General features: G+C 40.9%; 1 protein-coding gene across 2 annotated transcripts in view; it reads right to left on the bottom strand.

Annotated features, from left to right (window-relative positions):
* Nucleotides 1-13,220, bottom strand: part of stac (SH3 and cysteine rich domain) — a 30,317-nt gene extending 17,097 nt beyond the window's left edge. The window contains exons 1-4 of one of the 2 annotated variants that reach the window (XM_052086311.1): nt 12,813-13,220; nt 11,433-11,465; nt 8,373-8,709; nt 2,386-2,519 (exon numbers count right to left, since the gene is read on the bottom strand). In XM_052086311.1, coding sequence (XP_051942271.1) covers nt 2,386-2,519; nt 8,373-8,709; nt 11,433-11,465; nt 12,813-12,920 — 612 coding nt within the window. In that variant the 5' untranslated portion in view covers nt 12,921-13,220. The remainder of the gene's footprint in view (nt 1-2,385; nt 2,520-8,372; nt 8,710-11,432; nt 11,466-12,812) is intronic. The other variant, XM_052086312.1, reaches the window with a different exon arrangement.
* Nucleotides 13,221-13,671: the final 451 nt, after the last annotated feature.

Here is a 13,671-nt window from a genome sequence, read left to right as displayed (position 1 = left end):
GCGGAAATTGACATCAGATGCGAAGTAAATAGTGAATGATTACCGCCGTAAATCATGCATGACCGTCATGAATCATCCGTCCATATCTACAGATGCCTTTCAGTGATGAGGGGGGAATAAGTCAGCGTTGTCTGACCTCAAATAGGGACACCAGAACTGAGAGCCGGTGTATGCCAAGGTCTTCTATTATTTACCTGCCTGATATCTAACCCAAGATAGTTTGCATTGGCTGCCACTACAGGACATGTCGGCAACTTCCTTAATTTATATTTATATTGAGGATTGTGCTGGAAGGGTTTGCGCTTCGGAGGAGCGATGAAAAACTGTATCATGTGCATAATGATGAGCGTTTGAGTGTGTTATTCATTTAAATAGTGAACAGGATAGGACTCAATATTGAGCCTTGAGGAACACCTTTGGTTCATGAGAGGGAAATAGGAGTTACCAAGAGTTGTGTATTGTTGCTGGCATAGGTAATTATGAAACTAGTTCAGTAAACCAGAGTCTAATCTAACATCCGCAGTAGTTCCCTTGGTCCATAGCACATACAGTAGATACATGACAGATATGATAGAACTGCAGTAGTGGTACTGTGTTTGGGTCAGAAACCGGGCTGTTTAAAACTCAGTATGTCACTATGACAGGAAAGATTTTTGGAGTCTTTTTAACAATGAAGATGTGAATGGCTGACGCGTGAACAGAGAGCAGGAATTGGATTTATGGTTCAGGTAAGGGTTAGTAAAATTGGTTTTGAAGGGTTAAATATTTATTTTTCTCAAATTCCATCATGGAATATGAGTCAAATGTCAAACTACCAAAATAACCTTTTCATTATAAAAGCCGACTTATATTAATGAAAAAAAAACACTTTTATTGGTAATGCACCTCTTGTCGCATTATCATTAGCCCATGCTGGTGTCTCTAATTCTGTGACCAACGAACGCAGTGACGCAACAGCTGTCCTCTTGCTCACGAAGGCTTCTCAGGCCGAAGGGAAACAAGCATGCCCGCAGAAGCGTCCCAAGATTAGAGAGTCGAATTTAGAGCAGAATCCCACTGGGGAAACTTTGTCCTCTTTAACCTCTCGACCTCATTTTCCACTCCTGAGAGCCGATCGCATCATTGCTCCCCTTCCACTCGTCCCCCGACAGGATGTACTGTATGAGCCAGTTGTACAAGTATCCCCCCACCCTCCCAAAAATCTCCATTTATAAAATATAAAAATGTATGGTTTTAAACAACGAGAACCTATCCAGTATTAGAATATTGTGGAAAACTCAATTTATTTCAGTAATTCAATTCAAAAAGGCATTTGAATATTACAACATTCTTTTTACTTTTGACATTTTAAAATGTATTTTTCTGTGTGTCTAATCAAATGAGTGTGACTGCTGAAACAAATATTTCTACCATATGCTAATTTATGGAGACACACCTGTGTTAGTGTTAGAACAACTCCTGCAATAAGAAACATTGTTCAATTAATGCCGGCTATATAGAATTGCGCTGTGTACCTAGTGTAGTGGCTGTGCTTTGCACCTAGTGGGGTGCGCACTCTCTAATAGTTCCTGATTCGGTTTAGGCACAAAAAAATGGGTTCAGTAAAACAGTCTCAAGTTTTTGCCAGGGCTGCAGAAACATTCCAAAGTCTCATCTTACTTATTGCCTGTCTCTTTAATTATGCTAATGTTAGGTTTGCTTTATAAAAGCTATCATTTACATTATAAATAGTGACGATGACCTTGATTGTGGCCAACGACATCAGCACTACATTCGCATGAACGTAATGAAGCTCTCTCGCTTCTTCGCGTCGATACTACGACGAAAATAGGTTGGCGATGACGTTGGGTTGGAGGCCGGGCAGCGGGGGGCAGAGGTTTTGTGTCGGTGGCGTGGTTGGTGGCAATTGGTTTGCAGATTGATTGGCATGAGGGATGACATAATGAGGATGAGGAGGAGGAAGATGACGAGGACGGATGGATGGCAGTCACAGATGTACCGGCACACTCACACATACAGTGGAGTGTGATTTCTGAATAAGCCCATTCTGGCGGAGGATAAGCAGATACTAATGCGTCTGTTTTGGCTGCTATTAATCAATTTCTTGTAATAATCGTTTCATTATGTTCAATGATTTATACCTATCGCATACATTCATATTATTGTGATTATTATTCTTAATATTGTTGGTGCTGTTGTCAATAACAAGAATCATCAACAATATTCTTGAAAAATAACAATTAATTTCCTTCGTAATTGATCAGGGAAATGTAGCCGGACATGCATCTCAAATTGCAACTGCGACGACGTCACTAATTTGCTTCCCGTTGACAGATGTGAATGTGATCCGGGCGCTGCACATTTAATGAAAAGAGGAGGTCTGACCAGTTTGCCCATGCAGCGCTGCTGCCCGACGCCGTTCTCGCACTTGTGGTGCAGGCTCATCTTGCAAGCTTTGCAGCGCAGGCCATGCTTCGCCGTGTTGCCCGCCAGGAACACCACATGCTTGGCTGTGGTACCTGACACACCAAGACACACACGCACACACACACACACACACACACAAAGACTTCAAATGAGGATGCTTCACATTTGGCAGCAGTCTGTTGACATGTTCCGTGTTTGTCAAACGGTTCAGCAAAACATAAATCGGTCTTTCCGCCGGCGTGGCTGTCCAAAGTATGTTACACATGGACATATGGTACAGCTTGGCATTGGAAATTCACTTTTTTTGTGGATAAACTATTTTTTTGCTGAAAACTCACCTATTTGCTGTTTTTGTTGCATTTTGTTTGTCTTTTGCTTAGGCCAATGCCATCTTTAATTAACAACATTGCTTTGGCACCATCTTGTTTTTGGGGGCAGGACCTTCATTGAGGTAGTTTTGTCTCATAGGGAAAAAAAAGGTGCTTTGCCGCCATTTTGTGGCATACATAGGCAGTTATAAAGCTTTTTTGTTCTCTATTAATTATTCACAGATTTTCACGCAGGGATTCACTGCATGCAAATGAGGAGTATTAAATAAATATTGGTTGTGTGCTACAGTTAAGAGTTTCTCAGTGGGACTGGGGGTGTGGGGGGCGGGGGGGGACATTATGAGTGTGATGTAGTGCTTGTCACCAAAGCACTGCATTTACATTTTTCATTGATAGCAACATATTTCTTAATTTAATAGCCTTAATTTAGGCATTGCGTCAATCCGCACGCATCAATTACATCCTGTTCTGTGAATTGTGATCATTTGTTATCTCAGACACTGTCAGGAATTCTTTAGCGATGTTCAACAGGACAATTATTGGTATATGAGGCTTTGTAAGCTTTGGGGCACCACATAGTGTAGATAGAGTGTCTCCTTTAAAATCCCTTTAGAAGAATAACTTTCCATGGAGACATATGTTCATATTTTCATTGAGACATATATTTGTATCCTGTTTTTGTGACATTCTGAGAAATGGTTTTCCAAGGAAACGAAAAGGCAGAGGACATGGAACCGTGAATCGCACCGCCGCGTTCACATCGTCGGCGTCTTTGCACGTTCAAAGCGCAACGTCGGCAACTTTTCTCGGCCGAGATCAGACGTGCGAAAAATGACACGCGGAGCGTTCGAAATGTGTCAGATCTCGAGAAATGTGATACATACATGTGCATTTCTGCTGAGATGGATTAATCAATAATGCGCCTTCACATTCTCGACACTTGAAAGTTGGGTCTAGTTTTAGCATGCGCCTTACATTGCTCTGTTATAGTTTTATGATGCCTTGCAGCTATTTTATTGGATCGTATTAAAAGGTGAACCAAGAAGAAACCTACTTTGACATTTTTCCACAAATTAAAACCTGGCTGTGTCTGAATAAAATCCACGACAGTGCAAAATATCACAACCATTAAACACTACATCACACTAGTCATCCTCTTTAAACGTCCCTGTTCCTAACTGTTTGGGCAGGGTGCGCTGTGTGGGCTTAGCAGTATGGCTTTGCTTTACTGTAAATTATACCACGAACTACTCTGAGCAAAATGCATATACAGGTAAATGTTTTATTAAATTTAAAAAAAAATTATCTACCTTATTTTCTGTCAAATTATTACTGTATATGTTTTATGTTCAATAAACAAACAAACAAACAAACTCACTGACGCAGGTTTAGACCGATTTGGGAGCAATATTTGAGAGAAACAGGCCCTTTATTGTGGGCATTTATTGGATTATTTTAGCAAAGGAGAAGTACTCACTGACGCAGGTTTAGACGGATTTGGGAGCAATATTTGAGAGAAATAGGCCTTTTGTGTCAGTGAAAAAAAGTTTTTGATCTTTGGATTCATCTCATTTTTAAAAAATAATAAAAAAGGCCTGTGTCAAAATTTCCGGTCAGAATAAGATCCCTTAATACATCAATATGATTTCAAACTAATTTAGCAACATTACCCAAAAGAAAAAAAAAAGGGTCACAGATGATTTGATTTTGAAAAAAGTACTCTGGAAGTGCGCACATTTATGTACGTCCAAGCAGACTAAACTTAACTCCTCCCCAACATAAAAAGCATGTCTCTCAGTTAAGCTGTGTCACCTCAACATATTATCTTATTCTGACACCAATTCCGATTTAAACATGACTTTGCCTGTGTGTCTTTCAGCAAGAGAACAAAAACATGAATCGGTACGTTTTTCAACAAAAAGCTGTGAATAGGTATTATAGGAATGTAGAAGGTACTATTGCAAATTAACCCAAATGTGATGTCATAATTGCACCAAAATCTGATCTCCTCTCTTCAAGACACATTGTCTGACAAAGGCAGCTAAAAAAAAAAAGACTTGGTTCTAGAATTTCCCAGTCGGTGGGAAGGCAGGAATTTCAGAGACCCATAGATTTTAAAAAATCAATTTCCCATTCAACCAAGATCACGACAAACCATGTGCAACAAATGGTGGCTGCTCGTATTGTACATAAAGGAGGGCAGCTTTGTTGAATAGTTTGGTCTGTGGTCGGGTATTGATTGGTCAGCGTGCACGTGCTCGGGCCCTGTCCCCCCACGCTGTCCATGTGAAAATATGGACATGCCAAGGCACCATCAATCACTGGTGTCTTTTTAGATCAGCAGTAAGCAATTGTTTTCCTTTCAAGCAACCGGTGGGAAGTAACAAAGTAGAAATACTTGGCTGTTTGAAAAAAAATTATAAATCCCTCCAAGAACTTCTATGGATATCAATTATACGCGAATTTCATTATTAAAATTCTCAACTTTTGTTACTTTGATGAAAGTAAAGGAGTTTCAATCAGTACTTATATTTTTACCTGAGTATTTTTTTACACACGCGTCTGTACTTCTGCTTAAGTATACAATGTGAACTTTTGCCACCTGCTTTTAGAGAAATAGTAGTTTTTAAATACTGGGGTCTGAGGTAATGTTTTAAGTTAAACCGGAAGTGCACCTGATACCTGAAAAGGACCGCAAATACAAGTGGAAGTGTACTTGAAACAACAAGGCGTGAAAACAAATCCGTCAATCTCTGCTTTCTCTCCACGGGCTGACCACAACACGAGCCGTTGACGCGAACTTGAACCTCCGCTTCTGTGGCCAAGACGGAAAAAAGTAAGAAACATGATCTCAGTTTAAAACCTCACTGGGTGACGGCAGATCGCCGCGGCAACAGTGCATCACCATTGCTCAAACAACACGGGTCTCGTTTTGAGGTCAGGCTGAATCAGGTCATCAAAGCAGAGTTAAACTGAGGTCAAAACATCATCAGTCTTTTTCAATACTGACATGTAGGCATCAGAAAATTTTTGATATTGAGAACAGTTAATGTATTTGAGACTTTTACTGGAGTTATTTTCTGGAAATCAATAAATAGATGTCTTGAGATATGAGTTTTGTTAAATCGAGTACACTCATATCGCAGCTGACTTTGGGCGAAAGCTGGATGAACCCCGGAACTGGTCGGCAGTCAGTCACATGGCACATATAGACATGAACAACGTGTCAACAAAGGGAACTCCGGGAACTAATTAGCATTAGCATCAAGCTATAGATGATATGGGTATGCATTTTCTTTTGAGGGGTTTTAAATACACAACTTTTCGCTTTGTTTTACGTTTGATATATACTTCAACTGGGAGTGACATTAAAGGGGAAGTCAAGCCAAAAAATGTCTTCACAATCATATGTTCTACACGCCTCCACTAGTCTAAACATGGTATTCTGATTATTATTGTTTTGCTGCTTAACTCATATTCTACAAACGCAACATTATTCACAATGAAAATTTTAGACTAGTAGAGTTGCACAGAACATATTTTGGTAAAGAAAACTGGTTGACTTCCCCTTTAAACAGCATAAATCCTCTTTTTGATGAATTGATCATTCATTAGCCAAATGCTACATCATGTAGGTATGGTAAATTGAGTTCACTGGTACCTCAATGCACCGTGTACTTGCTTTCACGAACTTTATACAAAACAGTTAGAGTACATACATGTCTGTGTCACGCAGCTGTCGATCAGCTTGTTTGGTCTGACTCACTCTAATGTGGAGAGCAGAACAATACGCCTCCATGCTAGCAGCTTTGTGGATCACAAACTGACAGTTGGGCAGCGGCGGGTGGGCTGGGGAGGTGGATCTTGGAGTGTGGTGTGTGTGTGTGTGTGTGTGTGTGTGCGTGTGTGTGTGTGTGTGTGTGTGTGTGTGTGTGTGTGTGTGTGTGTGTGTGTGTCAGTACGGCACAACATTATGAAGTATCTAAGTTACTCGCAAGCAGATTGCGGGGCCATTAGTGAAATGACCTCCTGTATATGAAAAGGTGTTGGAGTGAAACACCCATTTTAGTTTGTAAAATAGGAATGGCATCAATTGGAACTGAAATAGTCTTATAAACACTTGTAAACAACTGCTTACACTCTCCGCCCTGCAACTGTGGTTCTGCAGACTAATTAGTCGCCGTTCCATTTTTGTTTGTTTTTGCTCTGGAAAAAAAATGAGCCTCCATCACTCCCCAAATGACTAACTTATTGCATTTATTACATCACTTCCTTGTTAAAGCTGTTAAAATACTATTTATTCTCAGGTCCCACATGAAAATTAAATTTCACACTCATTCAGACACATAACCACGTCCTTCGCCCACGTACGTGTTGATTTAATTAGCAACTCACTGCGTGCAATCCATAACACAGCGTCGGTTGGCATGCAGGTATTTTTATGATACGCCACCAAATGTAATTAACTTTTACACAACGGCAAATCTATTTGACTGTGCTTTAAACTTTAAAACAACATAATGGCTTTTTAAAAGCAGGATATTTCAACTTCTGCTTGTTTTTGTAATGTAATTCTTACATATTTATTATGGCTGGCAAATCTAATTTGTGCCGAAATTTCTTATAATGACGGATCATGACAAAAGGAGGAGGTGGGTGTTTAATCTCGCCTATATGAATCTTTGCACATAATTTTGACTGATTTAATCAGGATTTGTGTACTGTTAACAGCAATAAAGCTTTCCAAAGTGGCCTGAGTGTCATGTGACTCATTAGTGTTCGAAGATCTAAGCCAGGGGTGTCAAACTTATTTTTGTTGCCGGCCACATTTTAGTTACCGTTTCCCGTGGAGGGCCATTATGACTGTCGAACCATATGAAGAAGTCAAGAATAATGGTTGATTCAACTATTGTTGAAGTGACTGTAATGAGGGGGTTTGGTCACAAAAAAATGCTTACAATATCGCTCTTATTTATTTCATATGAGAATTTGAATATTTTTGCAGGATTTTAGCAAACCTCAATCATGGAAGTTGACAGGTTTTGATTTACTTTTGGGGGCCACGTAGAATGACGCGGCGGGCCATATCTGGCCCCTTGGCCTTGAGTTTGACACCTGTGGTCTAAGCTGTGAATGGATTGCAGGTGTGTTAAGTTTTCACTCTCATGGTTTTGAATTGTCGAAAGTGGACGTGATTCTTCCCTCTTCCAGCCATCACAAATCTTAACAGACAATATAACATTATCTGTAGTTTCCTTCCGAATTGCCCCCAGTTTGGAGAGTTTCACCTCTGGGTGCACTCACTTTTGTTGCCAGAAGTTCGGTCATTAACCCTTTCAGGGAAAGCGGTTACGACAGTGGACAGTTTATCATGTTATCAGTTTACAGCATCTAGAAAGGGTTAAGAGTGTGTGTTGTTATTTTGAGGGGATTGTGAATTTACACTGCTACTTTACATTGCCGAAAATGCGTGAGTGTGTTAAAATAGTATGTAAGTAACGTCATCGTCACATTTGTGGGATGCTGTATTTCGATGGAGTATCGATTTGTTCAACATGCTCCAAAAATCCCAACAAGCTATACCGCATATTAATGTCACACGTGTGAACCCCATACCTACGATCATGTGGTTGCAAACGTCGCAGAAAGTGGGCTTCTTGAAGATGTGCTCCATGAAGCAGTGTCCGGCCGAGTCCACCTGCAGTGGATTGCGCGTCTGGGAGCGCGACGTGGGAGGGGGGGCGCAGGGGATGGCAGGGGGCACGGGCGGGATAGACGGGCCGGTGGTGATGTGCGGCGGCGCCATGCCGATTGTGTACAGGTGGCCCGTGCTGCCGCTAACGTCAGAGAGGAGCTCCGTCTTGTTGTCGCCGCCACTCCGGAAGAAGTTGTCGGCACTCTTGCTGCGAATGCTCTTGGTTTTGAAGGACAATGAGCGCTTGAGCTTCTGGAGCTGGAAGGAAAAGAATGGAGGTGACTCTTTGGAATTCAACCAAAAAATCCCTCAAAATAGAATTGGCAAATTTGTCAGACTGGTCTTCACCAAGCTGGGTGGGCCAGCACAGCAGAAGGAATGTCTTGGAGAGAGATGGTAGATGCTCACCTGTACTTTTCCAATAATTTTGAACATATTGGCGAGCGTTTAGCGAACAATTGCGACATAGATCGGACCCATGCGAACTTGGAGGAGAACGCAACATCCGCTGCCTTTGCAAATAATCACCGCTCAGTGAGCGAGTAAGTTCCCACTCCCGAGAGCAGCGTGTGACCACTCAACTGGTAAACAATGGCATGATATGTTCCTTTTAGTTTCCACTTGTCCCAACATCATAACAAGCACCAAGCTAACAAGAAGACACATGTTTCTGTATTGCTAATGGTCTGGTGCCTGCTGTCTGTTAGACATACAAACCATTTTGCTCTCCGTCAAAACCATCTGGAAGCTTCCCCACCAGGATGCTAATGTGATTTCCAGGTGGTGCAGTTGTGGCCATCGCCTCCGTACCATTCGCCACACGATTGAGCCGCCTGCTTCCGTTTATCAAACGTATTACCTTCCACGCTGACAACCTCTCATTTAATCCCCTCCTTTTCCTTCTCCTTCAGTCACTTTATAAAGAATCCCTACGCTACTGTAATGAGACTGAAGGGTTCTCATGTAGCAGGACTGATTCCGTTTTATCATCATTGATGAGTTAAGAAGAACTCCAAATGAGGACTTTGTGTGCTAATTAGGCTGCATAATACCGCATAATAGAAGAATGTGTTTGCAATTGCGAGTGAAGATCCTCCTGCTTTCGTGTTTATCATAAGTTTTGTCTGGTAATATTGAAACAAATACTGTAGCGCCTAGTTTCAAGTGCTCATCATTGGAGCTTTGATTCGGTGAGGATCAATAAGTCCTGTGGGTAATGACAAATCAATTTGGCACACTCAAAAGCCAGTGGTGTGTGGTCAGGATCAGGGAGGCCTTCACTGCTCAAAACTATATCAAGCACAGGCCTGTGTTTACTAGCTAAAGACTATTTGTTCATGAAATTGTATTCATCTATTTGCAGCAGTCTACCTCAATGATGTTATAACAATCTAATTTTAGCCTAGAGATCAGGGTGTCACCAATATGCTGTCCACGGGCAACAAGTAGCCCCCAAGGACCACATGAGTAGCCCGCGGCCTGTTCTAAAAATAGCTAGCCAGTGACCCTGACCAGTAAGCGAGATTGAATATTTTGGTTGCTATTCTTTTTTAAATAACACTTGGTCATGACACTATTTTTAAAAAAAAACAACAACGCATGACCGAATCACACCCTTCATCTAAAAAAAGCTTGCGGGGATGAGGAGATGATTTCAGCCCAAATTTTAGCTAATTAGTTCCTTTAAAAGTGCATGTGAAATGGGTAGCCCTTCGCATTAATCATTACTCAAGAATTAGCTCTTGGTTTCAAACATTTTGGGGACCCCTGCTCTTGATGCTGCCGTGTCAATCTGATCCACCTTCAGAATCCATCGGGTTGGCGCATAGAATTTCAACATGCGTCAATATGCAACCAATGGCAGCAACCAAACAAAGCCCCCAAATTTGTGACTAGATGACATGTTTGGAAAGAGAGCAATCTACGTTATCCACCCATCCATTTTCAACACCGCTTATCCTGAACAGGGTTGCGGGGAGTTGCTGGAGCCTGTCCCAGCTGACTTTGGGCAGAAGGCAAACGGCACTCTGAACTGGTGCCCAGTCAGTCACAGGGCACATATTGAGACAAATGACCATTCACACCGACATCCCTCTTGTTACTTTTCACAATTTTTTTTTCTCTGTGTGGTCCATTTGTCTCCAGCATTTTAAACCAAATGAAAAAGAATATAATTCAGACTGTTCATGTGTCAGGTACACATGCTTGTCAGTAATTAAAAACAAAACAAAACTTATTTTTCCAATGATCTCATTGTCGTCAAAACAACCCAAACAACCGTGCGTAAAACTTGGATTTGTTCATACGTTTTATGCTGTTGGAGTCTAATTGACGGCGGGGATTTATAAGATAAGATAAGAAATCCTTTACTAGTCTCGCAATGGAGAAATTCCCAATTCACAGCAGCAAAGTTATGAAAGGAAGAAGTAGAAGAACAAAATATAAGCGCTGCCGGAAAGGCAGTCACTCTCGCTGGGCCATCTTGTGTTTTTTTTTAACAGAATATTGAAAACAGATCATCATAATCGTAGACAGTCACATATTTGGAGACATTGAATAGGTTCAAATTGACCCCAGAGATAAAAGCGGGGCTAAGAGGAGCACATTCTTTGCTTGACAGCACTTAACTTGCAGCTCTGCTCATAAAGCATGGCAGCTTAAGAATGGGAATGAAGTATCATAAAATGCAGCAAAATGAAAAATAGATTCAATGAGACTTTAAAAGCAGAGTCATCAACTGGATGATTGCATTGATTAATGCATGGGGTTGCTTAAATCCACTATGATGCAATGCACTAACCCTCCTGGATGATCATAATGATGAAGCAATTTAGAATTCAATATCAAAGAAATAAATAAAAAGAGGAAAAATATAGCGGGATGATGGGGGGGAGGCCTTCAAACATTTTTTTATAAGTCGGTTTGTTCCCTAATATCACAGGAGGGTTAAGTTAAGGGTGCGCAACAAGATTGATTCTCACCTTTCGTTTGGGGTGTTGAGGCCTTGCAGAATTCTTACAAAAGGGATACAAAAAATGTATTATTCACTTGATTATGTTGCAGGGAACTTTGTAAAACTATTTAGCCTTTCTCCTGTGCTCTTTTGCACAGCCTCGTTTATATGACGCAAATATTTCGGTAATTTATAGCCAACACCAAAATGACCATTAAAAAAAAGTCCTTGGAAAGGAAGATTACATTGCAAAGTTACTGCGCTGCTGTAGCTCAGTGTTTCCCAAACTTGGAGATGAGGCCAGTTTTGGGTCCTGGCTCTGTTTTTATTTGCGAGGAATGCAATTCGTAGTTTGGAGAAACATACTTTAAGACACAACATTAGGCACACTTGCACAATCGAACGACATAAAAAACGTGACAGGAAAAATAATGCTTAGTTTCGATTGACACATTCAGAAAGGTATTCATTTGATAATTTATTAATTGCTGTATTGTGTAGTTTGTGCCACATAACAGTGAGAGCCGCTCCGAAAATTTCACCCCCCTACTGGATCTCGGTGATTTACGCCATCAACTGGTGGAATGAGTGCAAGAGGGCATTTCTGACCCATAGGTTACATTATTTTGTGCTAATTACTGCACTCAGAGGTCACAGTTTGTTTCTTCCTCTGGGCAAATGATGTCACACAAATAATGAATCAAGTCAATAGTGGTTTTAATAGAATCACAACACCATGACAACACATTACCCTATAACCTTGAATATTGGAATTTTCATATTCGTGTGTAAAGTCTGTGCGCAAATAACTATCGTTAAATGAAGCTCACAAGATTTACACTCCGCACTTTCCAAACTCATATTTGGGCACTTCTGAGTTCAAATTGGAAGCAGTTTACCGCCACACACAAGGTACCGGTAATTAAAATATTTTACTTCATCAAGTTAAAAGCAATTGCCGTCCTTTAACAATACAATGACATATTTTCTTATAAATAGATAGATAGATAGATAGATAGATAGATAGATAGATAGATAGATAGATAGATAGATAGATAGATAGATAGATAGATAGATAGATAGATAGATAGATAGATAGATAGATAGATAGATAGATAGATAGATAGATAGATAGATAGATAGATAGATAGATAGATAGATAGATAGATAGATAGATAGATAGATAGATAGATAGATAGATAGATAGATAGATAGATAGATAGATAGATAGATAGATAGATAGATAGATAGATAGATAGATAGATAGATAGATAGATAGATAGATAGATGAGTAGTTTAATTAGGTTTTTAGGTACTTAAATACAGCTCCTTTATCCAACTTATCCAAGCACTTTTCCAAACCTTTTCAGGACTTTGAAGTAAAACTGGGAAGTCTAAGAGTCCTTACCCGGGTCTCCTGGTTGGAAATGTTGCTCGGGGATTTGGGAGTCTCATTCTGCTCATCTTCTTTTCCCCCACTACTCTCCTCCTGGGTAGAGTTGGCCGGCGGGATCATGATTTCAGTTTCTAAATATCTAAAAAAAAAAACAGAAGGTGTTTCCTCTTCTTGTTCTTCTCCTCCTCACGTTTCCATCGTGTTCATGCCTTGATGGTCACCGTGACTCGAGCAGGGTGGCCCGAGTAATCCAGAGCCACGCTGCTTCCGCCAGGAGCTCCTAATCACAAGTTCAAACTGAAAGCAAAGGGAAAGAGCAATCCAGTGTTGCCGGAGAGAGTGGTAAGCTTCTTCCTTAGTGGTTGGTGCGTAAAGACTCCACAAGCATGCTGTGCTCCACTATGAGCTGGAGCAAGAGAGAGAGAGAGAGAGAGAGAGAGAGAGGGCGGGGGGAGAGGAGGGAGGATCTATTCAGTCATGCACTAAATTATGTTCCCAGTCAACATCAGAGTTTTGGCAATATATTTGTTTCAAAGCCAGGAGGAGGCACTATTTTTTGAAATTATTATTTTATATGGACTATAATACAGAGTAGTCATTGAAATGGGAAATGTAAGTGCATGAAATCATTGAGCAGAATTAACCTTGTGTTGGTTTTGGAAAAAATTTGACCGCTAAGGGTACACGTACCCCTGGATGGGCCCCGGGCGGCTCATCAGCTAGTTCCTGCGGAAGGCTGGTAAGGTGGTGGTTCGCCGCCCTCCGGGCGGCTCATCAGCTAGTTCCTGCGGAAGGCTGGTAAGGTGGGCCTTCGGCCCACAAAAGTGTTGTTGCTTGGTTCAACTTTTTGTTCATCTTCATTGCTTATCGC

The sequence above is a fragment of the Hippocampus zosterae genome, chromosome 14, assembly GCF_025434085.1.
Source record: "Hippocampus zosterae strain Florida chromosome 14, ASM2543408v3, whole genome shotgun sequence".
In the NCBI taxonomy this organism is placed as follows: Eukaryota; Metazoa; Chordata; class Actinopteri; order Syngnathiformes; family Syngnathidae; genus Hippocampus; species Hippocampus zosterae.
Note: the sequence above shows the minus strand (reverse complement) of the source record. Positions and strands in the feature narration are given on the sequence as shown.